General features: G+C 49.0%; 1 protein-coding gene across 2 annotated transcripts; it reads right to left on the reverse strand.

Moving 5' to 3' along the window:
• Window positions 1–5,720: 5,720 nt before the first annotated feature.
• On the reverse strand, window positions 5,721–27,510 carry PIAS4 (protein inhibitor of activated STAT 4). 2 transcript variants are annotated; one of them, XM_050910481.1, is made up of 11 exons: window positions 27,455–27,510; window positions 23,609–24,044; window positions 17,506–17,590; window positions 15,692–15,733; window positions 15,185–15,275; window positions 14,701–14,829; window positions 14,508–14,613; window positions 11,009–11,082; window positions 10,685–10,845; window positions 7,031–7,161; window positions 5,721–6,082 (listed from the first exon to the last, which is right to left on the reverse strand). In XM_050910481.1, the coding sequence occupies exons 1-11, from the start codon at window positions 27,479–27,481 to the stop codon at window positions 5,877–5,879; spliced, it is 1,488 nt and encodes a 495-aa protein (XP_050766438.1). In that variant the 5' UTR covers window positions 27,482–27,510; the 3' UTR covers window positions 5,721–5,876. The 2 variants fall into 2 exon arrangements, with proteins under 2 accessions (XP_050766438.1, XP_050766439.1); XM_050910482.1 differs by lacking the exon at window positions 27,455–27,510 and adding an exon at window positions 27,317–27,359.
• Window positions 27,511–27,926: the final 416 nt, after the last annotated feature.

Genomic DNA, 27,926 nt, shown 5'->3' on the forward strand with positions numbered 1-27,926 from the left:
ATTGCACTTTGGGGGGGGGCTTTAAAAAAAAAAAAAGAAAATAAACTATATATTAAAAATACACACGCAGCCGTTTGGTCTTCTTGGGAGGCGGAAGAGCTTATCGAGGGCGCCAGCCCTGGGGGGGGTCCTCTATTTCGGGGCTGGTTTATGATGGTTTTTTTCTTTTTTTTCTGGGTTTTTTTTGGTTTTTTTTCTTTTTTTGGTGGTTTGGCGACGCGGCGGGAGCTCCGCAGGCCGGGGGGGGCTGCGCTGGAAGGGGGGATCCTCGGCAGCGTGGAGCAGGGCAGGTGGGTTGGGGGGGTTAACCCTGATTTGGGGGTGTCCAGGGCTGCAGAGGGGTTGTTGGGGGGGGGGGGGGGGGTGTCAGTCCCAGCCTGTCTCCGTGCCTCAGTTTCCCCAAACAGAGCAACCCCCCTTTTTGCAATATAATGGCAAAGGGTGGGTTCTCACCACCCCAGGGCGGAGTTGGGTGCCCCTGCCCAGTCTGCCCAGTCCCCCCATGGCCGGATCGGGCCCCGCTGGGGCAGCTCGGCCCAGTTAAGCCGCTTGCGGGGGGCCGAGGCACGAGGGGGTGGGGGGCGGCGCGGGGCCCTAATCCCGTTTGGGCACAGATTAGGGCCGGGGCAAACGCCGGCACCCAGATGGCCACGGTTTAAGGGGCCTCCGGGGACGGGGTTTGGGGTGTGGACCCCCCACCTCCCCCCCCGCCCCCCCCGAGGCCGGGATGGGGGTGGGGACCAACTGCAAACAGGGAAACTGAGGCAGGCAGGGGGAACACAGGTGGCACCGAGGGGACCCCACAATCCAGAGCCCCAAAATCCCTCTGCCATCCTGTCCCCAAGGGAGATCCAGCCTGGCCTCCAGCCCCCCCGCCCCCCCCCCCCCATCACTGCCATCCCTGGGAGCCCCCCCCCCCCAAAAGGGCACGGCCAGCGTTAACGGATTAATTTGTGTCATAAGCTTCCTAGTTTTCGGGAGCGCGAAGAGCTTTGGGGGTTTTATCTCCCGGGATTTAGTGGCCGAGTCGTCTTTCTTAGCGAGACGCCCTAATGCCACTTAACACCTGGGAGCCGTGATTTTCATTAGGGGCATCAGGGACAATTAGTAAGAAAATAATTAGGGCAGGGGCCTGCCGCTGGAGGGTTTAAGCCCCATATGTGCCTGGGCCTGCGGGGGGGGGGGGGAACGGGGGACACCCCTCCCACGGGTGACACTGCTGGGATGTGGGCAGCCTTGATGGGGGACATGGGGCAGCAGGTCCCCTCCTGGGGCACCCTGTGAAGGTTGGGGTGGGGGGAGTCCCTAGGGGGGGGTCCCCATTGGGGCATGGGGACAGGAGGGTGTTGGGGGGGTCCCTCAGGGGCACGCGTACCCCAGGCTCTGGCCCCATCCCGGCACTGGGGGTTCATTGGTGAGGGGGGGCGACACGCACGCGACCTCTTGGCTTGGCGGGGGGGACGGACATGGGGCTGGTGACATCCAGAGCGTCCCTGGAGCTGCCCCCACTTTTTGGGGGGCTCCATCTAGGTGCACAACTCCCCCCCCCCCCCAGCCCCAAGCAGGGGGGCCTACAGGAAGGGGGGCCGGGGATGGGGAAGGAGGGGGCCAGGGCCACGGGGAGCGGGGACCCGTCCCCAACCCCAGCGTGCCCGCTCGGGCAGGCAGCGGTGGGGGCCCACAGGCAGGGCGAGGGGGGGCAGCGCAGGCAGGGTGAGGGGGGGGGCGGGGGGTGCCGGGGGGCAGCAGGGGCAGCAGCAGCCGAGGCTGTACAGGGCGTAGGGGTGGTAGTAGCCGACGTTCACCCTGCGAGGGAAACAGAGCACCCGGGTCAGCCCCGAGCCCCAAACCCCCTCCCCGCGACCCGCCCCCCCCACTCAGGACCCCCCCCCCCCCCCAACCCCACTCACCTGCGGACGCGCCGCCGGGCCCGCCGGCGATGGTAGTCGCCTTTGGCGAAATCCTCCAGGTTGGCGGGGTGGATGGCCCAGAAGTGGCCTTTGCCGTTGTCACTGCGGCCGGCTTTGACGAAGCACTCGTTAAGGGAAAGGTTGTGGCGGACGCTGTTGCGCCAGCTCTTCTCCTGGGCCGAAAGGCGCCGTCAGCCAGCCCGCGGCCACCACCACCCCGCCACACCTGCCCCACACACCTCCGGGATGTCAGTAGGTACCAGAGTGAACAGCACCTGACCCGCCTGGAGAAACCAGCCCCCTGGCACCGCTTGAAACTGTCCTGAGATCCGGACGCCAGCACACACGTTTTCCCGGTGGATTGGGGTCAGCAGAGACGTGGTGAGTCAAGCCCAGCCCCATCCCTCACCCGACACCAGCACCCTGGGCTCAGCACCCAGTTTTGTCCACCCCAAAACACCAAAACCACACCAAAACCGGGGAAAAAAAATTCCCCCACATGGGTCCGGCTCTGGCATGGCAGCCCCTCACCTTGTTCTTGAAGTAGGGATAGTTGTCCATGATCCACTGGTAGATGTCGGAGAGCAGCAGCTTCTTCTCCGGGGAGGAGAGGATGGCAGTGGAGATGAGGGCGATGTAGGACTGCGATGGCTTGTCCCCGGGCTCCGGCGGGGGCCGGGGGGCTGGCGGGGGGCTCCGGCCGGGGGAGAGGGGGTGCGGGGTCCCCCCTCACCCCGCTCCGCCAGCAGGTACTCGATGGTGAAGGAGACCCCGGGCGGACGCCTTCCCCCGGGCACCGTGTCCCCCATGGTCCCCGCGCCGCCGCCAGCCGGAGGGGAGACCTCCTGGCCCGGCCCGGTAATTAGTGCAGATTACAGGGTTTGCTAATTGTGTTTTCACAAACGGGCCGCCTTCGTAAAGCAGGCTGTTTATCTGGCAAAGCCCCGGGTTTAGCGGGATTTGGACCTTTAAGCCTCATAAATAAAATGATTAATCCGCTGGAGGTGGAGGAATTCGCAGTGGCACCGAGGTGCCCGCGGGGACGGGGCCCTCGCACGCACCCACCTTGCTCTGGGGTCCCGCTGCCCCCCCGAGGGTGCTGGGGGGCTGCCCTGGGACCCTCCTGCCCCATGCACAGACACCCCCACCACCCCCCCAGGCTCATTTTGGGGTGAGCTCCCCGCAGCTCCTGGGGACCCCGGGGAGAAATCCCAACAAGCTGACACTGAATTAAATGTAAATCTTTCTTTTTATTTAACAAACACTATAATTTGAACTTTGAAGAATGTGTACTGAGGGAAAGAAAAATAATTTTCTTTTTGTTTTTTCTCTTCTCTTTACAAAAAAAGAAAAAAACAGGATATAAGAAAAAACATATGTACAGGAAGAGCTGGCCAACTCAAACAGAAAGCAGTAACAGAAGCATGATGTTTCCAAACAGTGGCTTGGCCTGGAAAATTTAAAAGCAATTAAATTAGAATACAAATATTAGAAAAAACTGGACTCTAAAGCTACTGTGCAGCCAGGGATGCGAGCCACAGAACTTTATACAGTAAAACTTAATTTTTGAGCTCTACCCAGGTTGGTTTTTTTTTTTTTTGTTTTAATCCCCCTTCCCACCCCTGCCCCCATTTAAACCTGAAAACATATTGCTTACACGCAAACAGAAAAAAAAAGGAGAAGAAAAAGAAAAGCCTATGTCATACAAATAAGAGTTTCTCTGTGGGAGCAAGACTGGAAACAGCGGAAGAGCAAGCGAGATGCGGCTGCCTCCCTGCCTGCTGCCCGCTCCCCCCTGCCCGCAGCTGCCGGCCGGGACACCCTCGCAAGATGCCTGGGGAGAAAGCATGGTTGGTTGGGTTTTTTTTAACCCCCCCTCCTTTTGCCTTCAAGTTTTCGTTTGCTAAGACAAAATACAGATGGGCAGGAAGGGCTGGGAGCGACGGACGCTCCCCCTGCCAGCGTCTGCAGCCCGATGCGGAGCTCGGTGCTCTCCCGTGCTGGGCAGGGGACTCAGGGATCCTACGCCACACGCGGGAGAGACCAGGGAGAATTTGGAGAGGAAACCTCCAAATATGCCAGGTCGAAGCTTCCTGCTCAACAGCATTTAGAGGATAATTCTTTGCTTTTGGGCAAGTCACTAACAAGGATTTAAAACAGTTCGGGGTGGACCTTGGTGGCTTTTCTGTTGACGTGAGATCGGCCGTGCTTCGCTTTTTCTCAAACACAGGACGAGCGCTTTGGAAAGCGCCGTCGCTTTGGTTCTGCCATTTCGCTGCCGTTGCCTCCCCGCAATGCCCCGGCTGCCGGGAGGCGAGGGCCGAAGGGAGGCGGAAGGGTTCGGGGTGTCAGCAGGGCCATCCCTGCAACTGGGCTCCGGCAGCGCCCAGCGACGCCGAGCACCCCTTGCCCAGAGCTCGGGGGTCTCGGTACGGCGCAGCCGGACGCTGCCGAGGCGGCCCCGGCTGCAGCAATGCCCCTCACGTTGGGCCCGGGGGGCATTGCTCCCGCTTGCCGCCCGTCCCGTGGGCACGGCGAGGGGCAGAGGCAGAGGCCAGCTTCCTTCCAACATTTATTCTCACCTACAGATGAGAAAAGTCAGCGAGGTCCAAAGCAAAACAGTTCAGAGGCGTTAGTGGGAACAGCAGAGCTGCTTACGCAGAGTTAATTACAAAAATTCTCTAAGACAAAGTCAAAAAGGTTACCATTTGGAAACTCAAAAGCAACATTTTGCCATCAAGAGCATAGCAGTAGCTTTGGGTCTGGGACCAAAGTCTTGAACAGAGAAGTGGAAAGTCCAGAGGCTGTCAACACGTGGTCGCAGGGCTCCACGCATCGTCCCTCGGCTCTGTCCTCAACACCCTGCCAACAGTGCCGCCAGCAGCGCCGGTGCCGGGCCGCACACTGGTTCGTGACTGAAAGAAACCTGAATTGGAGTTTACCGAGGTAGTTGGCTAGAAACTGAGATTCCCCCACCTGGCATTTTCTCGAAGGCCCAAGCACCCCTCGCCCCCCACCCCGCTCCTCCTCACGTGCCAGGTGTCCAGCTGTCCTGCAGGTCACTGCCACCGCCTCCAGAAACAAAGCCTTCTCAAAGAAAAGGGAATGCGCAGCCCTTTTAAGTCTTCAAAAACACCAAGTTATTGCACTTCAAAAATACAACAGATTTGTGGTTCGAGCCCTCCCCACCCTCCCCATGGCTTCTGCTCAACTAAAACGATTCACTACGCACAATTTCTACATTACCTTCAGATTAGGTTAAAAGATTCAAAACGTGTCTCTTTACATGAGGTGCAGAGCTGCTGGAGCTCCTATCTAGAACAGTGCGATTCAATCGTACGTCTCTTCCCTTTCACCCCGTGCCCCCCATCCCCACCCCTAAAAATCCCCTCTATGCTTGCTGGGTTATACAAACCTCCCTCACCCCCCCCTCCCTCTCCTGTCCCGCTCCCCCCGCCCCTCCCCGCCCCGGACTCACACGTCCAGCAAAAACTTTAGATTAATTAAGGAATGGTTATTTAACAAGACAATAAAAATGCACACAGCTTTGGAGATGCACGGGAGTTGGATGTCCTGTAGATCCGCAGGTGAACTCCACCGATTCAAACCGTCCTGGCGAAGGGCAGCAGAGACCAGCGAGCTGTGGATTCTGACTGCCTGGCTTAAGACACTTTCCTTACTTCAGACTCCAGTTCAGGGTCAGGCTTTGAGTGGGGTCGTTTTCCAACCAAGAAGCAGCTCAATGGTTTGTTTTTCGTTTGTGGTTGGTTGGTTTTTGTTGGTTTTGTTTTTTTTTTTTTTTTTTCTTTTTCTCTTGTTTTAATGATTTATTTGGAATAGGAAAGTCGAAGGAGATCAGGGAGGAAGGGAGATGAGGTGGGAGAGGACATTCTCCCCCTCCTCCAGTTTAATAAGCACCAGAGTATTCAAGTCTGTCCATTCTGAGATTCAGAGCTGCTTCCGCAGTCAGCAGGCAGAAACTAAACCTTTCTCATAAGAGCAGCGTCGTTTTGGTTGGGGTCCCTCATCATCGTCATCTTCTTCCTCATCTTCCTCCTCCTCTTCCTCCGATGATGAGCTGTCCAGTGTTAAATCCACAACATCGGCAGTGGCCTTGCCGTTCTCACCGTTACCGTTAGGAGTGGGCAACAGCCCGTTCACATCTGAAGAACCTGAAAGAGGTGAGGGAAGAGAGGACTAATTAAGACACTTCACGCCCAGTTTAGGGGATGCTCCGATCTCCTCTTGGTCTCTCACAGCTGTGTGGTACTTAGACTAGACTAGTGCAGTCGGAAGGGACCCACAACGATCATCCAGTCCCGCTGCCTGACCGCTTCAGGGCTGAGCAAAAAGTTAAAACAAGTTCTTAAGGGCACTGTCCAAACGCCTCCGAAACACCGAGAGGCTTGGGGCATCGACCGCCTCTCGAGGAAGCCTGTTCCAGGGTCTGACCGCCCTCTCGGTAAAGAAATGCTTCCTGGTGTCAAGTCTAAAAGGCAAAGGGGTGCATGAAACAAACTCCATTCAAGCAGCTGCCTAAAAAAAAAAAAAAAATAAGAGCCGATGCCACAAACCTGACACTCTCTCTGGGGTCAGGACTTGCTACAGTGCCCAACGGCCTGGTTCTCTGCCCGAGAACCAGGAACTGGCTCGGCCAAAGCAAGAAGCTACACAAGTACACTGCCAACCCTGTCAGTAGACGTCACCGCTGCTAGAGGACCCGGCCTCGCACAGGCTGTCCAACAGACAGCCCTTCTACTCAAAATCCTCTTTTCCCACAAAAGAAGTACGGTGCTTGGTCTTGCCGATGACGTTTCAGGGGTTGTTGCAGAGGTGCATATACTGACAAACTCGTTCGATGCCATTCTGGCAACAACCCAGCTTTGCTGAATAACCCCATTTGGGCTGGGCCCTCCTCCGCAGGGATGTGGTGCACCCTGGCGATGCTGTTCGTTTCTGGAGAGGCTGAAAACGAAGGGGCTACCCAGAGGAAGCTCTCCGAGAGCCAAACTCATGTTAAAGTATCACACAGCTTTTCCCAGGGCAGCTGGGGAACTCTAGTTTTGCAATTTGTGCACATTTCCTACAGTAACTTGAAGTCTTTAGCCCCAGAGACTCACCTAGAACTAATATTGGACATTGAGGGCTGCAGCTCCGCTCTTTCTCAGCTCTGATGGGACACCAGGAGCCATCCACCAGGTACTCTATTTCATCCGCATCTTCACATTCTGTCAGGATCTTTGACAGGAGCCTGGACAGGAGAAAAGATGCCATCTATTAAGCTCGGGGCAATCAGCAGAATGCATTTAGTGATGGGCCATCAACCTGAATCTTCACCTTAAACAGCCCTAAATTAAAAAGAAATTTGGTGTTAGCAGAAGGCTGCCAAACAGATAGCCCTTGCAGCCGAGGGCTTGTTTTATTTCCCATAAAACAAGTACAGGTTCTGACAGTGCAAACCATCCCAGTCCTTTCTGACAACGCACCTAAACCATGAACTAACATTTTAATTATGTGCAATTAGAAGACAGTCTTGCCTCTTCACCCAGTTTCCCAAGTCTGTGGCACCGCTTCCAGACAGACGTCTGATGCCCCATCTAGAGCTATGTCAGGGCTGGTGCAGGTACGTTCACACCAAGGCATTAGCAAAAGACAAAATATCCTCTGACATGAGGAAATAAGCAATCCAACAAGCAGCACTTCACTTCACTCCTTCCTATTTTTATTTCCCAAAGCCTCCACAGCAGCCACCAAAACAATATATGCAGCCTCCTGCAACAGGAAAAAACCCACTGAACCCAGTGTGGATACCTCGATGTCAGCCATCTCCCATTGCAGAGACACTAAGCAGAATGAGGCCCTTACTCTGGCTCACTGTGCCTCAGAAACCGGGTACTTGCTTTATTCTGATGTGTCCCACCATTTGCCTGGGATGTTTATCTGGACACGCTCTTGGAACCACTGTTCTGCAAGGCCTTACGGACTTCTGGATTTGAGCATTTCCTTTCAGTATAAAGGAGAACTAATAGCAAATATCTTACACGCTCAAGAAAACTATTTGTGGCACACTAGTGGGAGAAAGCCTCTGCTTTCTCTCAGCTCAAGTAAGAAATGCGTTTCCCCAGACAGTCCTGTCATCCAGCAGAGCAACCACCAAGGCTGCAATTCCAAAAAAGCTGACAAGGCCCAGAGGATCTCAGACTCGACCAACCACCTCCCTCCTCGGGAGCCTACGCCTCTTTTTTGACTAACAACATCCAGCTGCGACTGCCAGGTTCCCTCCAGCTTACTTTCAGGGAGGTCTGAAGACTACCTTCATCCAACAGAACCGGCACTGAAACCCGGTCTTGAGCACTGCAGAGCAGGGACAAAGAAATCTGCTGAGCCTTCACCAGCGATGACCTCCTCCTCCTCGTCCAGGAATGACACCTGCATTGCTGACCCGTGGAGGTCCCACAATCCAACCCCTCGTACCTTCCCTTTCAGTCTCAGCAGCCTTGTTAGAGATCTCAAAGGAACTGGATTTTCCTGTCGGTGTTGGCCAGAGGACAAAGCAAACAGGTTATCTATGCGAGGCTGCTTCAGACTGTCTAAAAAGCCACAGCTCCTGGATCAAATCAGTACCTACAAATGCAGTAATGCTCAGAATATTATCAGCCTGACCCTGGGAATATACCACCCAGGCGGAGGCTCGTCTGCTCGCTTCGCTGCCTTGTGTGCCAAGGGAGCTGGATGCACCTGAACAATTTCTCTAAACTCTTCCTCCTTTTGAGGGAACCTGCATTAGAGGCCTATTATACAAGCCATGAGGGTGGAGATCATTTTCTAGAAGCCAACAACCATACATCTTGCTCCACTAGTCCTCAGGGTTGCTCTCAGCTTGGCTAGCACCACTATGGATGTCGGTGGTCCCAGCCCATAAAACAGGCTCCCCGCACTTTGAGCCAACAAAGCTTCATCTGGGGGTGGGTGGAGATCACTGTTCGCATTAATTCACTCCTTGTTCCTTCCTTTACTCTCGGACAAAAGCCAGGCAATTTATTGTGCTCTTCTCTAGAGACAGCCTCTGGAACCCATATTTCTGGAGCTGACAAGCATCGTTGCCAGCTTTCTGGCTTGCCTCAGGTGGCCCCTGCTGTCAGCCTACCTCGTTCTGCAGTTTGCATATAGGACTCCGTCCGCCAGGTCTGCAACGAGGAGAGGGAGATCTCCTGCTTTTTAGAGTAATCCTCTTGGCACACAGCTGCCTTTTCAAGCTTTCCAGTATCAAACGTCACTCAGACATACGAGCATCACCTCCAAAGCGTTCTTGTACTGCTCAACTGTAGCACTCCAGCTCTCCTAGCTTATGGTGAGCCCTCTGCCCTTCTCTTTGGTAGAAGGACAGAGCAAACTAACTCTAGTTCAGAGATACGGGAAACACCATTCCCATATGGACTGAAAACCAGATGACAAGTTGAGTGCCAAGACTAAAGCAACCTTTCCCCAATTCACGGCCGGAGAACTCTTGGCAAGGCTCAGGGCATGCATTTCTTGCCTGACCCTTTTCCAAATGCTGTTTGGAATTTACTTTGCTTGAATTCCCTCCTGTGCTTTTACAGCACTACTCCAACTATGCCACATTCAAAACGAGACAGTAGAAAGAGAACATCCCTCGTGCAGAAGAGACAGGGGCTGCCTTGCTGGGAACACCGAGAATGGGGATGCTGGTCTGGCTCTGTCCTTCTGGCCCGCTACAGGGCAGGCAGCAGCCCCAGGACGGCAGCCAGACCCAAACGCACAGCTGGGGCAAAACTTCGTGGGCTGCCCTTCACAAACCCACTCTAAAAGTGCTGTACCAAAAGCCAGTTCCCTCCCAGCATACCCCATTTGCCTGACAAGTGCACCGGTGTCCCCTCCCACACCAAGGGGGCTGGTGACACCCAGCAGGGAGCCCCCGAGGCCCCCTGAGCACCCCAAGGTCCTGCTGCAGAGGCTCAGCCTGCTAGCAGGGATCAACCACCACTGGGTGTCCCCACAGGAACCAGAGCGGGAGGCCCAGGGAGCCCAGGTAGATCCACAGAACCTCCAGCCTGGACAATGTATCCAAAGCATTTTAATTCTGTCCGTCCAGTGCACCTGAACCTGCTGCTTTTTTCCCCTACAGGCATGCAAAACACAGAAATAGTCCCTACTGAGGCATCCTTCCCATCCCTGACACTAAGACATTCACAATGGCCACAGAAATTGTACTGGAAGAGTCACACAGACTGCACAAAAAAATCTTTCCAAATACTGCATTTGTACCTCTATCTCGAGGGCAGGACGTTCTGTTTAATAGCAGGCAGAGGAGATCCCCCCCCAATCAAATTTACAGCGTGCCAAGAATCGCTTGTCAGCTGATGAGCACCGCACACCGACAGGAAAACAGGAAGATCTTTCCTATCAAAAATCATCTTAGTGGGTGCTTAAAGTGGTTTATTCCATGCAGCATGATATCTGTCAACCAAGACGGCTAGTTGTGTGGGTTCATCAGCCTGATGAAAAGAGTGAGGCAGTAAATGCTTGATTCTCAGAACGCTTTAGTGTAATCCAAAAATTAAGATCGGCAAACAAACAGTCAAGTCTTGCTCTAACACACCAAGACAATTAAGTCAGAATATTATGTGCCAGCAGAATAAGCTTCCAACTTTGTTTCGAGGTGAACTTCAATCAGATGCACACACCAAAAGACAAGATGCCGCACCCAGCGGAGAAAAGAAGGGGGTTGAGGACAGAGAAGTGTATGTACTCACCCATCAATTATGAGCTGGTCATAGGGTGCTGGTTTGTCACACACAGGGCACATCCACGTGGGCTTTTTCTCATTCATCTGTAGGTAGAAGACTGCATCAAAGCACTGCAGATGCGCACAGGTCTCCGCCCGGCACGGGACAGACAGCCGCATCTTCACTAGCTGTTGAACCAAAGAGCAGATGATCAGCAATAAAACCCACCCAAGCTATCACCAGCCAGTTCTCCTCCTAAGTAAAAAGGTTTGTTAGCTTGCAAAGCTGGTCTGGCAGCAGAATAGGGTTTCTTGTCAAAAAAACAGACTAAAATATATTGCAAAGACTTACCGGACAGATAAGAGAGACACGAACACCTGTAGTGGCAATTTCACTGTCTGGATCCAAGCGTAGCTTCTCTTTTACTGCAGTAAGAGTAGAGAGCACAAAATTTAACAGATGCAAACTTAAACACCTTGGAAACAATGTGTAGCAGAGGTCAAGCAGCTCACCAACAGCCCTTGGCTGCGTACGAGTCACTTGCCCCACAGATGACAACCTCTGCCCGTCAGGGACAGGGGACACAGGAGACAGAAAGCTGTTGGATCGGACCAGGCTTGCGCAACCTGCAGAGCTCAGTAGAGACGCTGCTTAGCTAGCCAAAAACCTCGTGCATGATGAGGCAGTTCATGGCCTACAGGCCAGCTGCAGTATTTATTGGCTAAGGAAGCTCACATTTTTTTTTTTACAGATCCCCTTTCCCAACAACCCAGGTCTCCCAGCCAAACAGCACGTGCTGCCTCTCATCCAGGAAGACCAAATGAAGGAGCCGGGACGGACTTAGGTGTTGGGATGAGGGCAACCATCTGCATGCTATCTGCTAGCTACACTCTTAACGCTCTCTCAGCGACCCTTCCACCTCTCATTTACAAACTACGGGCTGGGCGGCTGGGGTACACAGAGGAAATCACACTGCTGACCAGCTTTTTCATGTTAGTATTATACCAAGGCAGCCAACTGGGAGTTAACTTTGTCCCCCTTCGGAGGGGACTGAGACACCCACATACCTGGACTTCCCGCAGGGAGTGAAAGAGTGGGCAGATAGAGCTCTAGCACATGGCAAGACTTCTGGAACTAAGTCACTTTAGGCTTATCTGGTCATTAGCATAAGCACGACGGATTTTATTCCCTTCTGAGATCAGTGGCAATAGGACAGGGCTAACTGCCTCCCCCTGCCCCTTGAAATTCAGAGAAAGTCCCCCCAGAAGTGAGCAAACACGGGATACAGTCAAATTGACAGGAAACCACATCCCATCATTTCCCCATCAAATAAACAAGCCTCCTTTTAGTACTACTGGGCTGTAACTCTTCAGCTTATATGCTGGCCAGCTCATTTATTCCAGCAGACTGTTTCACAGGAACCACAAACAGACCCAGAGGTACCAGGGCAGACAGCTCAAAGAGCAAGGCAGCCATGCAAAAACAGTCACAAGCAGCGATCCAGCATATATTTGGAAAGAATCAGACGTTAGGAAAGGAGGTAGAGAATCCTGCCCCCGCTGCTGCATCCTGAAAGGAAAACCCAGAGGAGCTGCAGGCAAATCAAGAAGAGCAGCAGATGTGCAGGTCCCACACGTGCAGGTCCCGCATCAAGGTGCGGAATCAACATAGAAAATTAGCTTTAAACTACTACACAACTCCTAAAGAGTAGCTGCTGCTACCACTGCTGTCTGAAAAGGCCTTTGACATTTCCATCACCATTTTTCTTTGGAGCAAGTCAACCATTTATTTTGCCCTTTTCAGATCATAACAAGATGTCTCCAGACAATGAGGCTACATGCAGTTTTGCAACACACAGCTCTAATTAGAGAGTGACTTCTCAGATGTGAAATTCCCATGAGATTACAAGATTTGGTGGTGTTTTCTTCACATTAGGCGACTTTTCATCCAAGCTTAATTTTTCATAAAGTTCTTTGTAAGAGTATTCTCTGTGCATCAATTACTATGATACATGGGAAGGAGAAACAGGCATTTTCTAGGACCTCCTGATCAGAATCAAGCTGTCTTAAAACTGCTTTTCGATCCACAGCCACGTATGTAAGCATCTCTGTTTCCAGACAATGTTCCTATACTAAAGTCAACAGAAGCATATGCAAAGGAAGATGAGTCAGCCCCGAGATGCAACTGAAGTCAAAGGGTAGCTTTAGTGAGTACTGAGGGATATTGCAACGAGCACGATACAGAATCATTTGCAGAACAGACCAGAGCTATAAAAGCAAAGTTTACAAGCTACTTTTGCTTGCCAGTTTCAGATGTCCAAACAACTTCCAAGCAGTAACAGGCCAAAGGAACTGAAACAAGACAACGTTCCTATTTGCTTAAATTTAAGGTCACCAAATGCAACTCATCTCTGCCCCGAAGTCCAGCCAAAGCTGTTAGTTATCTAACTCAGTAGAACTGGAGGCACACACTCGTTACCGAGTAGAAAAGGCAAGAAAGCTGCTTTGAGAACCTCTGCCTGCCACTCTCAGATCGAGAGGCCATCCTGCAACTGCTCGCTTTAACGGGAACAGCACATACTGCTGAGCCTGCTTTCAAGAACTGTCAGAGAAGAATGAGAGGATCTTCTGCAGTTTAGGACAACTCAAAAGCCAGCCTCTGCTCAATGCACCTTAAGGTTCTGGTGAAGAGCAAAAAAGGGAGCACAGCCAGTGCCTCAGGCTTCTGAGAACGGTGGATATTTAACAAATGGAAGTTTTCATTTCTTGTGTCAATAGATAAGTGCTGACTGTCAGAGTGGTCTAATATGATCAAGATTGCCACGGACACTACTTGGTGTGGCACACAGATACAGAAGCGTTCAGCATCTGCTGCAGAAATGCTGCACTTAACACGAAGATCAAAAGTTTGGCTGAAGCAGCAGTGTCCCCCACCCACAATGTGCATTGGGCATCTGAAGACCGGCCATGTCTGAAATCATCTCCTCCCCTATGAACTACAACCTAGCTTCAAGATTATGTTCCTTATACTCGGTAAGAGTTGTCCATGATGTGAACAGTATGTTTTAAAGACCATCACGATCCATGGTGTTAGTTCTCCCATGCAGAACTAAATAGTAAGAACGCTCTCTCCAGTAACGTTAAATAACTGAAATCCTCCAGACTCTCAGGAGCTGCAAGTCAGATTCTGCCTCGGAAAGGTAATTTCCCCTCATTTTCAATAATGTTTTGCATTTGCCTCATACCATGATGATTTACCTGAGTGGTCTAGGATAAGCATCTCTCGGGATCATCTCTTCTCTGAAGCTCTCAACGCATATGAAAGTGCTGGTGGTGAAATCCCACTGCCAGCCCCTAGGATTCGCGCGGGGGTTGGGGCAGCAGGACATTTTCACCAGGATCCCTTGCTCCAGAAATCTCCTTTGGAAATAGTGCGGGTCAAGGCCGAGGTGCTGTGGTAATGTTCGTCAGCTCATAATTACTCAGGTGAAGGCATGAAGCCATTCGCGTCAGAACGACACTGGCCCTCAGCGGCACTCACCACGATACGACCTGGGGACAAATTCTAAATCCAACTAAAGTGATTCAGAGCTTCTGCAGAGCCACGAGAAACACGCGCTGCAGAAGTGCTGCACTTGCACACAGATTTGGGCCAATTTCACACGACTGACATACAGCTTAGCAAGTCTGTTCAAATAAAAAGTGTCTTTATACAACTGGAGGAAAGAAATCGTATAAAACTTGGCAGCTGTTCCCAAGCACGTTTCTAGTAGCCTGGCTATTAGGAATGCTGCAGGCTGACAGGCATACAGCGGACCTCCCCGAGCCACCTCATAAGCAGACATACTCACCAAGTGCTTTGCAGAGTTCTGGATGTTTGATCCCAATGGTTTTCAACCTCTGCAGCAGCTCTGCTGAGGTCATCTGCCGCACTAAGTACAGCCCCACGGAATAGCTCTAATGAGAGACGGAAGGGAAAGAATGAGCGAGGCTGCTCTTTCGCACTCGTTTGTGCAGTTGTGTGCAATTTCCTTTGGCACGTACCTTCCCGTAATTCCCCCAGGTAACGGTGATGCGATTGGTCGCTGCAGACAAGTACATGAGATGGGTGAGGTTGATGGGACGACAGGGCCTTTTAGGTTCCACTCCAGGTTTGTTTGATGGATAGTAGCCCTAAGGCAGACAGATTAAATATATCTTTTTTTTTTTTTTTTTTAAACTCAAGATGCTTCTACGTGGTACATCTATTCATCAGCTTCACTAAATTCTACTCACCCACAGTTTTGAAGGAGGGGGGTAGAAGGGAGCTGAAGAGTCAGACCAAGCACAAAGTAAAAAGGATCGAGTCTTTTTGCAAGAACAGTTTATTAACAACGTAGCTAATCCATTAGAAAATTAGCTTTAAACTAAGCAGCGCACTTTTATACTCTGGCTTCTTGTCTGCATTCATCAGGAAACCAATTTCCTTCTAAATTACACAAGTCCTTCCAAAGTTGCAATGTCACACCTCCTGGCTGAGCTGACTTACCGGCACTGAGCAGTAACTATGATTCACTTTCACTGCAATGTTCGGAGGGTACTGATCCTCCTGAGGAGAACTAGTGTCTGTGTAACAGATTCTGTAAAGAAACGACACGTCTCTCAATATCCCCATGCTGTTTGCATGTTCAAAGCTCTCTGCACATCAACAGCTACCAGCAGCCAACCATCACCACACCAACCCATGCTCCCTCATCTGGCCAAAGCAAAGCCGATTCCACTCGGCTCTCCCAGATCGGATGCAGGCTTGATACCTGGGCAGCAAAATCTGACACACACTGCTGTTTTCTACTGCAGCACTAACTCAAGCAGTACATGTAGGAAGAGGTTAGAAAGTAGAGTTTAAGATGCTTGCGTTAGGCATGTGAACAAACAATTTACTGTAAGTTATCTTTGTAGCTATGAAAACCACACTGAAAGTTAATTTATTTTGGTAGCGTATTCCCTCCTCCCCTGTTCTGCACCTGATGTTCAATCAACCCATGCTCAGACATACCTTAGCACAACCTGAACCGATTTCACACCGGGTTGCAACTCCCTAGTAAATTAAAGAAGAAACAGAAACTTCAGATTAATTATGTAAAAGAAAAAAAACCAACAAAAAACCACCACCAAAACCCACACCCCCCCAGAACAACCAAAACCAGCTGTCACTTTTGCCAGACCAAGAGGTTTAGTTCTTTTTTTTTAATAGACCTTTAAAGAATTACTTTACAGAATTTTATTTAAATTGTACAATTCCCCCTGCAAATATCAGTGGCCCTGTAATTATTTTTTTTTTCCTAATGCACCATCCTACAGCCTTTCTCTGGGTTTTCGAAATTGTAAAGGTGTTGGGTGAAAGATATCAATTTGCCTGGCATCCTTTTGCTGATTTTTGTAAGCATTTACAAAAACTAGATTTTAAGGTCAGGTCTACCTGACAGTGTTCTTTCAAGACTCTCTTTGTTCAATTATTCAGCTAAAGCTGTTCATGCAAACCAAGGAACCAAGTATTATGGCACCAGCAGAACAACTGTTAATATTGCTAACTTCAGGAGTACTATTCAAAGCATTTCAACTGGTATCAGGAAAGCAACATATCCCAGAACAAGGGTATTGTATGAGCAGTCTTTACACACAGGTACAAAACATACTCTAATTTCTGCACGGGACTCAAGGCATTAGATAAGATCCCAAAATCAGTCTTGATTTGTCTCTGAAAGTGTTTCACATTCCCATTCAGTGTTTTAGTATAAATGTTTTGATTTTGGGGGTAGAAGGGATGGAACCTCAGTTCAGCTGACAGACAGGAGCTGATGTGGCAGTTTTATATCTGGGGGGAACACATCTGGATACCACCCACAAGCAGTGAAAGAAGATGGACCTGCGCTGAGCGATCATTCAAGACAAGGAAAGACTCACTGAAACTCCTGCTATGAAATATTTAAGTTGTTACTGACAGTGAAAGTTTTCTCACAAATCTGAATATATGGAGAAAAGAGCGTCAAGAATCAGCTACAACACGTGTAGTCTTTTATCACTAAAGACTTCCGTGGTCTATCATTTCCTTTCTGTTAAGTCTTCAAACAGCTTCCCCTGCACTGCTTCTGTTGACCTACTGAGATCACAACAGTAATCAAGCACTGGATATTCAAGAAACATCATCTTTCTCCGACTCTGTGGTAACAGTATGATTTTACCATAAAGAGAAATATTTAAAAGGTTTTATGCTCAGTTTTGGAGGACCTCTTCTGCATCATTGTCCTTTCACAGCAGCAAGGACCAGGGGAGCAGGTCAGCAGAAGAGGAAGCCTTACTGCCTGCACTGACATCTCTTAGGCGTTTCATTGTTTGAATCAAAAGTTGCATCACGACAGAGGTCAGGGTAAATCCTAATCGGTGCAAGATGTTTTCTTATGCAGTTACTATAGCATCCTTTACAACATGGAAGCTTTCTTTCAGATGCTAACAGCGTTACATGTATAGCTTTTGAACTTTTGATGCAAAGAAAAATCTGCAAATACTCAAATTTCTCAGAGCTCAACAGAGAATTTAGGTCATCAATAATTTCATACTGCTTTTCCTGCCCAATGTACTACTCAAAAGTAAGATTAGAGGAGCAGAAGTGAAACTTAGGGACTTCGATGGGCAAAATTGTACCTCCCACCTCCCCCAAAGCTATTTGCTTTACATGAGAAGTAGCCTGTCTGCTAATGTTCTCAAACAAACTGTGTTTCCTTGCAGAGAACAAAAGCTTCCACAGAGAGGGAACACAGAGGAATTATACAGCCACATTTTCTTGAACTGTTAATACACAACGAGAAGTACCTGGAATTTCTGATCAACTCCACTTGTCTTGGTGTTAATGCAAAAATGCACGGACTTTCCTGAAGCTTCTCATTATTCTGTGGAACTGAAGAGGAAAAAAAAGACTGTACATCAAACTGAGAATATCTAGCTCTTCTTACCTTGATAAGCACAAGGTGATTCTTTATGTTCTGGCTACATTTATTCTTTAAGTCTTGTTTTCTGCCATACAGCTGCACAAGAACTCCAATCATCATGCATTTTGGCAAATTACCGTTGATTACAGCTTTGCTCATTTATTGCTTGCCTGTTTTGCTAGTTAGCACACTAATAGTACACAGTGGATTTGGACCTGCTTTCCCCCCGCCCCGCTCAAATAATCAATGAGCCAACAATCGTGTTCATATAAGAACAAACCATAAGTGGCGTCACAGTGTGGAGACTAGAACTTAAAGAAGCATAAGAAGAGATCTATGCATGACATGAAAGCATAAAACCACCAGACTGATCAGACTGATTCTGGAAAAGAAAGGAAACAACAACGATCGGCTTAGATAATAAAAAAGCATCACAAAAAACAGCTCTAAGAGCCAAAACATGACTTACAAACACATGACCTTGAGGGTACATTTATAGGTAGGGTGTTACAGCACTTCACTTTCAGAAACACTCAGCGAAAAACCCAGCATTAATTGGCCTTTTATCCATTCACAATTTTAAGATCAAATGCATTTAACATGGTTAAAATTAAGCTTGAGATGTGGAAAACTTATGTTATGACTTCCGCTTGGTATCTTTTATTAAATTCAAACACACTAAATTTTATTGTCAGTACACGTTTCCAACTGAAGTCAAGGCCCTGAGCTGGTGAAAGTCACAGGACAAACACAAAGAACAGGAAGTGATAAAACAGCTTTTATTTTTTCTTTTTAGCAAGAATTGGACTTTTTTCTTTGCATCACTTCAATTGCTGGTTTATTCAAAGCCAATATACCAGAATTTGAGAAGGAGAAAAGTGTGCTTTACTGTCTATGAATAAGATGAGGATGAAGGAAGGAGAAAACCTCAGCAGCTCTGAGATCTTGGAAGACACAGTGACAATCTGATTCACTGACTACGGATACTTCCCTTTGGTAATTCAGCTTTAAAAATGCAAAAAGGGCTTTCAGAAATAAATAAAAAAAAACTAAGGTATCTTTATGAACTTTTAATTTAATTCCAGTTTCCATCCAAATGTCTCTTGACCAAAACAACCATCGAGAAGTAAAGCATTTCATAAGGACTGTTATTTTTAGAAAGTGATGAATGATAAGAACAACAAAAAATCATTTTAATGTTGTTGCTTAAACAACTGTCTATAGACACACCGTCCTCCTGATTGTTGAGCTACAAAAGACAAAGCAAACCTGATTAGGAAAACTGAGAAGCTGTTCATGTTTTATTTTGTGTATCAGCTCACCCTTCTTTCACAAAAAAAGCGCCTGGCTGCCGAGAGCAGCCTGCCCGCAGCACTGACTGGCACTGTCAGAGGATGCCATCAGAGACAGAAGTCAAACTCTGTGAAGCATCCAACAAATTTGCTATCACCTCTCCATTAAAATATTCTAGTATTAAAACCAGCACGCTACCGAATTTCAAAATAGGTAATTTGCTCACTTCTGTGACACACCAAATAGTTGCTGACAACACCAGAAGCGAGTGCTGCTCCGGGGCTGAGGCTGAAAGACCACCGCTACCACGAACAGGATACGATGGCGAGTTTGCACAGCAGCCCTGGCCGTGAAGCACCAGCTACCGGGCTACGCAGTTTGACTGTGCAACCACCGGTACAGGAAGACAAAAAATAGTGAGGTGCCTACATTTCTCTACAGCTACTTAGTTAACAACTCTCCTCTTTGTGCGTAAAGTAAGAGAAATGAGCAGCAGCGTATGGTCCCCATTTTCTTTATTTCTCACTGTGAAAGACCCTTCTCCAGGCACGAATCGAGGGGTACTTCTCAACTGTCCTCACAGAAAGCTGCTGGAGAGTAACACAAAGCACTCCAATGTTACCTGGACAAAAAACAGCTGAAGGGAAAACAAAAATCAAAAAGATACAGACTCAGGATGTGTCCATGCGTACCTTGTTGCCAATAGCAATTAGAACTGGATGCTTCGGAGAAAAGTGCAAGAGAACATTCCCCAAAGGACTGGAAGAAAAACCTCTCTTGAGACAGACCTGTGTAAAGACCAATTCTCCTTCAAAATCTTAATGCTGGAAAATAAGCCGAACTCCAGGAGGTACACTTTCAGAGTAGCTAATCAGCTATTCATTTCTTCGCTGAGCAGCCAGAAAAAAATTTACAGTTTTTTTTAAAAGCTAAATATTTTAAGATAACTGAGTTTCATTCTTTTTCCAGGACAGATGCCTCAGCACACAACTCAGCTCCTTGACTTGTAAAATGGCTGCTGGGATCAATTTATTTTAACAGTTGACAATAGCAGGAAATCAATTTTTAAGACTGAGCTCGATCAGCAATCCTCAGAATGAGTCAAGACATAAAACTTCCAAAACCCAAAAGGACTTGGCAAACCATATTCAAGACTTTAGCCCAACGTAATTGCAATGGATTCCCATTCTGAGAAGCCAACCTCATCTGCAGTTCTCGATCTGGCAGGCTAGACCATGCCATGCAAAATAAGGACTACGTGGATTTCAGGGTTTTAGGGTTTCCCTGCACCAAGGTTTTTTTTTGTTTTGTTTCTTTTTTTTTTTTTTAAACTTAACATTCTTCACTATTATACTTATTGGTCAAACTCTCTAAAGGCATTATATACCCCCAGGAAAGAGAGATCATATTGTCATCACCGTGGCCGGAGATCCCAAAGGTAGATCAGCCAGAGATGAGCTGCTGGCAGGAGGCTTCCATAGGGCTGAGGAGCTTGTTGCGAGTCCTCCTTCACATCCCTACACCTCCAGAACAGCCCACCTCAGGGCACAACACAACAGACGGGTGGGTTTTTGGCTATTGGCACTACTCTGACTAGACTGAGGGGCATTTGTGTTCACGTGGGTCTGGGGAGATGAGGCAAGTTGACTGTATGGCATCTTTTATTTTTGTAAGCAGCGGAAGCACTCATTTTAATGCATACCACAGTTTGTTTAGGTGGATATAGCAACAGCGTGAGCGCGTGCTTTTGCTGGGATTCCTTGGAGATCGCTCAACGCAGCAGTGTTTGCTCTGCCGTCAGGGGAAGGCAGTTGCCTTTGTCACAAAATCGGTGGCCCTGTTTACAGCAACTGAAGTCCGGCTTCAGAGGAGGGGGCTGGAGCAGCAGTTTCACTACTTAGAGATGAGAGAAGAGCAACGCCACCACTGCAAGGCAAGTATTATCAAAGGGAAAAAACCAAACAAATCCTGTTTACATTGACAGTGGCAGGACCTCCCAGCCTACATGGCCTTCTGCTCCCACAGCTGTACCGCAAGATCTCCTTTGGCACGCCTCCAGGAGAAGACCAGAAGCCTCAGTATCTACAGCGAGACAGGCTGTCACAGCTAACATTCGGAACAAAAAAATCATTCAGAATTCCCTACAGCACGCTATTACCGTCATAAGCTATATTCACACTGCTTACCCAAAAAGGTGCCAGAGGATAAGTACGCTTATCAGCAAGGTGCTCAGATACCACAGAGCTCACACAAATACTCCGCTTGTTAGCTACTTAAAATACAATGCAGGAAGATTTTAGTATTCATACCCTCTAAAAAGGTATCTGATCAATCTTAATTTTAAGCCCTATCTACCCAAGAGAATTGTGGCGCTTTCAGTACGTTAGAAGAATTCTTTCATGTTGACATCCTTAGACCAAACCAGAAAGCTGCGGCAGAAGCTGTTTTCATGTAGATAGCTCAGATGCTAAACTCAATACTTAAATTGACTGAAATTGTGCGTGCAGTTACCAAATATGAGATATTAGCTGGTTCGCAATGGACCTAATTTATCTGCTTTTAGCTTAAGCCACCTTTGTCTACAAGTATAATAGCAATTTGATAGTTCCTCAGGGAATCTTCTTGCCTACAGACCCAATTAGGCATCGCCCACCTCACCTTTGATCTCAAGGCAATCATCTCAAAGAGGCAAGAAAGCCTTTTCATTAATAAAGATGCTTCCAATTGAAGTCTGGAACATATAAATTAAGCTTCCCCTACTCCCACCATGGCTATATGCTTAAAATACTTCTTTCGTAGCCTAGGGTAATGGGGTACTACAAGCAGCTGGGTGTTTCTAAATGGATGCGAGATCTTAAATCTCTTTCAGGTACTTCCACGTTATGGGTTTCTGAGGTTGACAAGGAGCTTATGCTTGGTCCAGATACATAATGGGAAATCTGGGCAACACAGCACGAACTGGTGCAGCTTCCATATGGAAAAACTCTTCCTCAGAGTGCTTTGTTTTATCATCCTTCCACACTAAGCAGAGCCCCAAACAAGCATAACTTCTGATGTCGAAGTTATTCCAGCACCCGGCTGTTCCAGGTAGCAATGGGGAGCAGCTGATATCCGTGCAGTGTTGAAATAACCCCAGTTTTACAGAGAAACAAACGCTTCTTTATTCACATCTGTTTAGGCAGAAGGAATTATAGTTGCAGGTCACCAGGTTGGGAAAATAAAACAAGTGTCTAGAAGATGTGGTTAGGTTCTGAACAGCTGACTGGGACAATGAAGACCGAACATCTGTTCATACCCAGCTATTCACCACCAATCCCCACCGTTATGCAGAAAACACTCTCACCAAAAGGGAAAATTAGTCAAATACGCTTTAGGGAACAAGCTGACCCGAGGGAGGTGTCAGCTAACAGAGGTGAGATACTAAATTTAATGAGACCTTGGTTCTGATGTGGAAGATTTAATGTCAACTTTTAACAAAATCTGTCAATCACAGTTAGTATATCCAGGCTTTCCTCCTACCTCTGGATGTTTCCACCTCTTGAAAATTTGTTTTCCTTCAAAATACTACATTTGCGTTTCTGACTAACAAATGCCACCCCGCATTTAAGACTGAACTAACCCATTCCCCAAACAGCATCTAAAATATTTTAGCTTTACACTGGCAGTCACCCCTCAACTGTTTTAATGGTCACAGCATTAACATATTTAATGCCTCCAAATGAAGATGAAAATTACATAAAGTCTGATGAATCAGTCTTTTTTTTTTTGCACCTGCACCATCATATCTTCATCTGCCTTTTTTTTTCCCCCTCCAATCCACATGCACATCAAGCATTTTTTCAGCAAAGACAGACCAGTTTCCCAAGTTCTAGGTTCATTTAGCAGTGAAGCCTGATATTACCACATTGACTTTATAAGACACTGTGGCTCAGCAGACTACAATGGTATTTCTCCTCTCTATACACTGCCTTCACTACAAGAACATTATAGTTAACATCAGTGATAATACTCTTCGTTTCTCACAATTAAAAGGATGAAAAATCAGTCTCCTAGCCCCAGGCTGGGAAAAAGCACTTCTTCCAGTTTTCCTAGTTGCGCCTCAAAATACACAGCATCACGCACAAATAACTATAACAAGCACAAAAGAAAAAAAAAAGAGTCAGAAATACTGTTTGATGTGTGTACCACCCTCTTTCATCCATAGGAGGCTTTAGGTCAGGTATTTTAAGCACTGAAAAATGGCATTAATGTAGAATATGCCAGCATACTTGCTTAGCACAGGTGCGACACCAACACAGAAAGATTTTCATCAATATACTGCCAAATTATGGAGATAGAAGACAGATTATGATTCACAGCAAAAGACTGCAACGTGCAAGGAACTGCACGTTGGACTGCAACATCCAACGAAGGATATGAAAGCTACAGCCAAACAAGACGGGCTTTCAAATGACGTCTCAAAGTGACCACATTCCTGTTCTAAGGCAAGGGAAAAAAACCAGACACAAATATTCTTCTCTAAACTCTAAGTATGAGGGGAGAGAGGAGGGCATCCACCACTGTATTAATCAGTCTCTCCTCTGTCACATGACTTTACAGATCCTTGAAAACACTGCTTCCTTTTGACACTTCTGTTTTACTTTTCTCTCCCAGACCGACTCCATCATGAACGCACCAGCATATTGAAAACTCACCTAATTCTGTTGGCTTCAACAGTTCATCCAGGGTCGTATAGAAGGGAAGTTTCACCAGCCGAACTTCAGGCTTCGCAACTTTGGGTGGCAACCTTCCCAGTCCGTTAAGGTATTTCCCATAGAGCGCAGGATAGTCAATATTAGTCGTGGAGATAGAAGTCCGAGCAACGGTGCTCCCGCGGTCATACGATGAATGTATGGAGAGTGCCTCGGGAGACCGGTGCTGCTGTGGCTGAGGCTGCGTGACTTCAGAGCTCTTCTTGGCGTAGCGAGTCTCATAGAGCTCCTTAATTTTCTTGAAAACTTCAGGGCTGCAGTCAAATTGGACCAATTGCAATGCTCTGGTGACTAGTTCATGTTTAAGTCCGCTTTTACTCCTGCCAACAAAACCCAGCAACATCTGAAGATCTGAGACTCGGAAACTCATCACCATGTTCTAGGGGATAAAAAATTAAAAATGTTCTTACAGTTATAAAAAGGCAAAGTGTCAGTTCTCACTATACTCTATAACTGGAAAACAAAATAATAAAAAAATCCCTTATAAGACAGACACCAAACCTTCTGTTCAAATCAGCTGTTATTCACCTGATTAGCATCCCATTTCTTAGGTACTTGTCTGAGCAAAGCAAATACAGAGGACACCATCAACTGAAATAACACCAAATTCAGAGAAACAACACGATAGTCATCAAATCACTCAACAAGCATTTGTGATAGATGTTAAGCATCCTCAAGACAGGTTGACTGAAAGCAAGAGTGACCACAAAGGAAAACATCTCAAACAGCAGGCCCCACACGTGAAAGAGCACATTAACTCCTTTAGCACAGAGGCTCAAACCATCCAAACTTCCCAGGCACCTTTGGGTATGAGAGCTACATTCAAAACTTCATCTAAAATGAAGTATTAGCATAAGGCAAAGGAAGAAAACAAATGTGAACTGGAAGGCAGATGACATTTAAGTGAACTGGGGCTGCCAGTTCTGTTGTACTGTATTTCAGTGCACCTGTATGTTATCTGTACGAGCAAAAAACCCCTCCAGAATCCTTCCTATGTATACAGGATCTTTACAAAAACATCATGTATTTTAGACTATGGAAAGATATTGCTCTCTTTAATAGTCTTCGAATACATTCCCATGAGAACAATGCCTCCAAACTCTATTTGGGTGCTTTGCCAAGCACTCCCCCCGATCACAGCCAGCAGCTGCCTTTGCTGTTGCACTGCTATTATCAATTTCAGTGTTTTGATAAGCAGCAAAAAACTCTCTCTGTCTTCAAAAATTTACTGTCTTGCTGCTGTGGAAACTCAGAAGGCCTGTAACTGTCAACAGATTCAAAGACCATATTATGCTATACGGCAACTTTCCGTCAGACTAAGAACTAGAAATTATTTCTGTTAAAACTACTGCTAGAGTCTGGTCAGACTGATGTTTCAGTTCTCCCTCATGACAAAGCAGCCTTATGAATGCACAAGACAAGCTTATCAAGTACGTGTTTTTGAAAATTCAAGCTGCTCTGAAAATACACTTGACCAGTATGCACACGTATTCACTCAATATCCTTCCTGGTTTGTGGAAAACACAGGAGTTCAAGAAACCCCAGCTGTCCCACAGTTTAAAAAAAAAAAAAAAAAAAGAGGCAGAGAGATCCAGCAGGTCTCTTTTCCTCAACCTATACTGCACTCTCATTTGTGGATTAAATAAAAAAAAAAAAAAAAAAAAAGCATAAAAGTCAGATTTCTGTGGAAGTTAATAGTAGCCTTGTAATTTCGTGGAATAAAACAGCTATGGATTTATTTATTTATTTCAAATTAAGAAAGCTACTACTGACTCCAGAAACATTTAAACAGCCGTTTTTGCATGTGTGGGAATTAGACTATAGAGAAAATGCCATTTTATTTTCTCCTTTTTCATTAAATCTGTCATTTAATCTGGAAGCCCAAAAGATGTTACACAAATGTCACTGGCTGTAGTTAAAATTTTTGGCAGTCGTGATGTGTCCCAAAATACCTTTGATGAGAGGAAAAAAAGGCAGATAACTTTAAAGAGGAGAGAAAGGATGTTTAATTGCCAGAAAGTCAGGATTCAAGAGATCTGGATTCATATTGCTGCTTCACTAGATACCACCTGTGCAATCTTGGAGAAATCTAGTTTCTGTGTCTCAGTTTTCTTCAACTACAAAATGGAGAGCGTACTGTCCCCTCTGAGGCACTTTGAGAATAAACAGTGTATTTGCAAAGATAAATACATTGAGGCAGCGACGCATATCAACTGCGCGGTACCAGGGAAGCCACAGGAGCACAGCAGACAGGTATTCCTGCACTCACTGCTCCTCCACCACCGGTCACTTGGGACTGTCAGTACGTAAAGCGGAGTTTGAGCTGACAGTCTTCTGCAGTTTACATTTAGAAGGATTTAAGATCCAGAAGAATGACCAGATTTGAGCAGCAACAGAAGAACAAGCTTCAGACAAAGAAAACCTGTCACTGAGGCTTGGACCTGCACGATAGTATGAGTAATAGAGAGATCACATTAACTACTGAGATCATTAACGCTAAAGTCTATTCCTCCCCTCGAGGAAGCCTTGCATGTGAGCGGCAAGGAGTCCGTCAAACACCCGCTATGGGGGCAACCACGACGCCTTGGAAGCACACCTCCTCCTCCTCCTCCAGAGGGGTCCTGGGCTCAGCTCACAACACGGAGAGGGGCCCAGCAGCAGGGAGAGGGCGGTGCCTCCTAAAACAAGCCTCTTCCAAATCTTATTTTGGCAACCATCTAGCCACATCCTCACTGATGGGCTGATCCTGCAGGCGCTAAACACTTTCCATCCGTTGGCGTTGCTCAGTAAGCTCCCTCAGCACCAGCTTCCCCATGACGCTGTTGGATACAGCCTGCTCAAGTGCCGCCAGCCCGTCCTCCGTGGTGCCGTGCACCAACAGCGGGACACAGAGAAGTCCCAGCTCCTAGAGAGCTGCCAGTGAACTGGGACCCAGAGGGAAAAGGAGAAACCCGCAGCAGAGCGGGGGCCCCTTCCCCCAGAAGGCCCGATGGGGTGCATGAGACACCCTGGAAGCACAACGCAACTTCAGGCACGTTTGCTGTGCAAACGCTTCACCTCACCCCACCGCGGAGGAGCTCCAGGGGCTGCCCCAAGCCTCCCCGCCACGGAGAGCCGGGGGCTCTGCCCCAACACCCCCAGTGCCGGGCACTGCTCGTCCCACCGCCATCCCCCCAGCCACGGCGAGACAGGCAAAGCCGAGCCGGGGCCGCTGCGATGGCTCCCGGGCCCGGCTGGACAGCTCCGCTCCGCGCCCCAGCCGCCACCGAGCACACCCGCACCCCCAAACCGGTCAGGGAGCCCAGGGCAGGCCGCGGAGGGGAAGACGGGCACCGGTGCACGCCTGGCCCGGGGCTCCGCGGGGAAGGGGCGGGGTCCCGGGGAGCAAGGGAAGGAGCTCCGCCGGGCAGCGGGGGAAGCCACCTGCGCTAATTAATCACTGGGAATTAACTGCAGGGGAGGCCGTGGCCCGCCCCGGCGGCCCAGGGGCGGGCGGCTCCCCGGGGCTGTGAGCCGGGCCGGGCCGGGCCAGGCCCGGGGTCCGGCGGGGGCTACGCCAGGCCCAGAGACTGGGGCGGGGCAGCCCCTGAGGTAAAAAGGGAGGGGGGGAAGGGGGGGGGCGGTCCCGGGGCGCCGCCCCCCGGCTCTCACCGCTGGGGCCGGGGCTGAGGCCGTGCCGCCCGCCCGCGGTTCCCCCGCGGGGTGCCGTGCCGTGCCGTGCCATGCCGCCCTTGCCCTGCCCGGCCCGGCCCAGGCCCCGCCGGCGGGGCGGGGGCACGGCTCACTCACTTTCGCCTCCACCAGCTCCGCCGCCATCTTGGCCTCCAGCGTCCACCGCGCCGGGAGCCGCCGCCGAGTCACGTGACGCCCGCGGCGGGGGAGGGGCCACGAGAGGCGCGCGCCGCCCAATCCGCGCCCGCGCTCTTCTCCCCGCGGGCCGCGGCCTCTCCGCGCAGGCGCAGTGGCCCCGCCCCGCCCGGTCCCGCCTTCCCGGGTGGCTTAAAGGGACAGCGCTCCGCGAACCGGGGCGGTGGGAGTCATAGCGCTGTACCCCGCAGGAGCGGGGCTGGAGACGCCCCCCCTGCAGCGAGCAAGAGATTGAGAGCGAGTGGGCAGGTGGCAGCGCAGCCCCCCAGGAGGGATGTGTGGTGCCCCCAAAATGGCGGCGGGTGGATGCCCCCGGCCAGGCCCCACCGCGCCCGGTGTCGGCCCGGGCCTGCCCCGGGGCCCGGTGGGCTTGTCCCGAGGCCTCGCTTCCTTG

Source organism: Gymnogyps californianus, chromosome 24, assembly GCF_018139145.2.
Source record: "Gymnogyps californianus isolate 813 chromosome 24, ASM1813914v2, whole genome shotgun sequence".
NCBI lineage: Eukaryota > Metazoa > Chordata > Aves > Accipitriformes > Cathartidae > Gymnogyps > Gymnogyps californianus.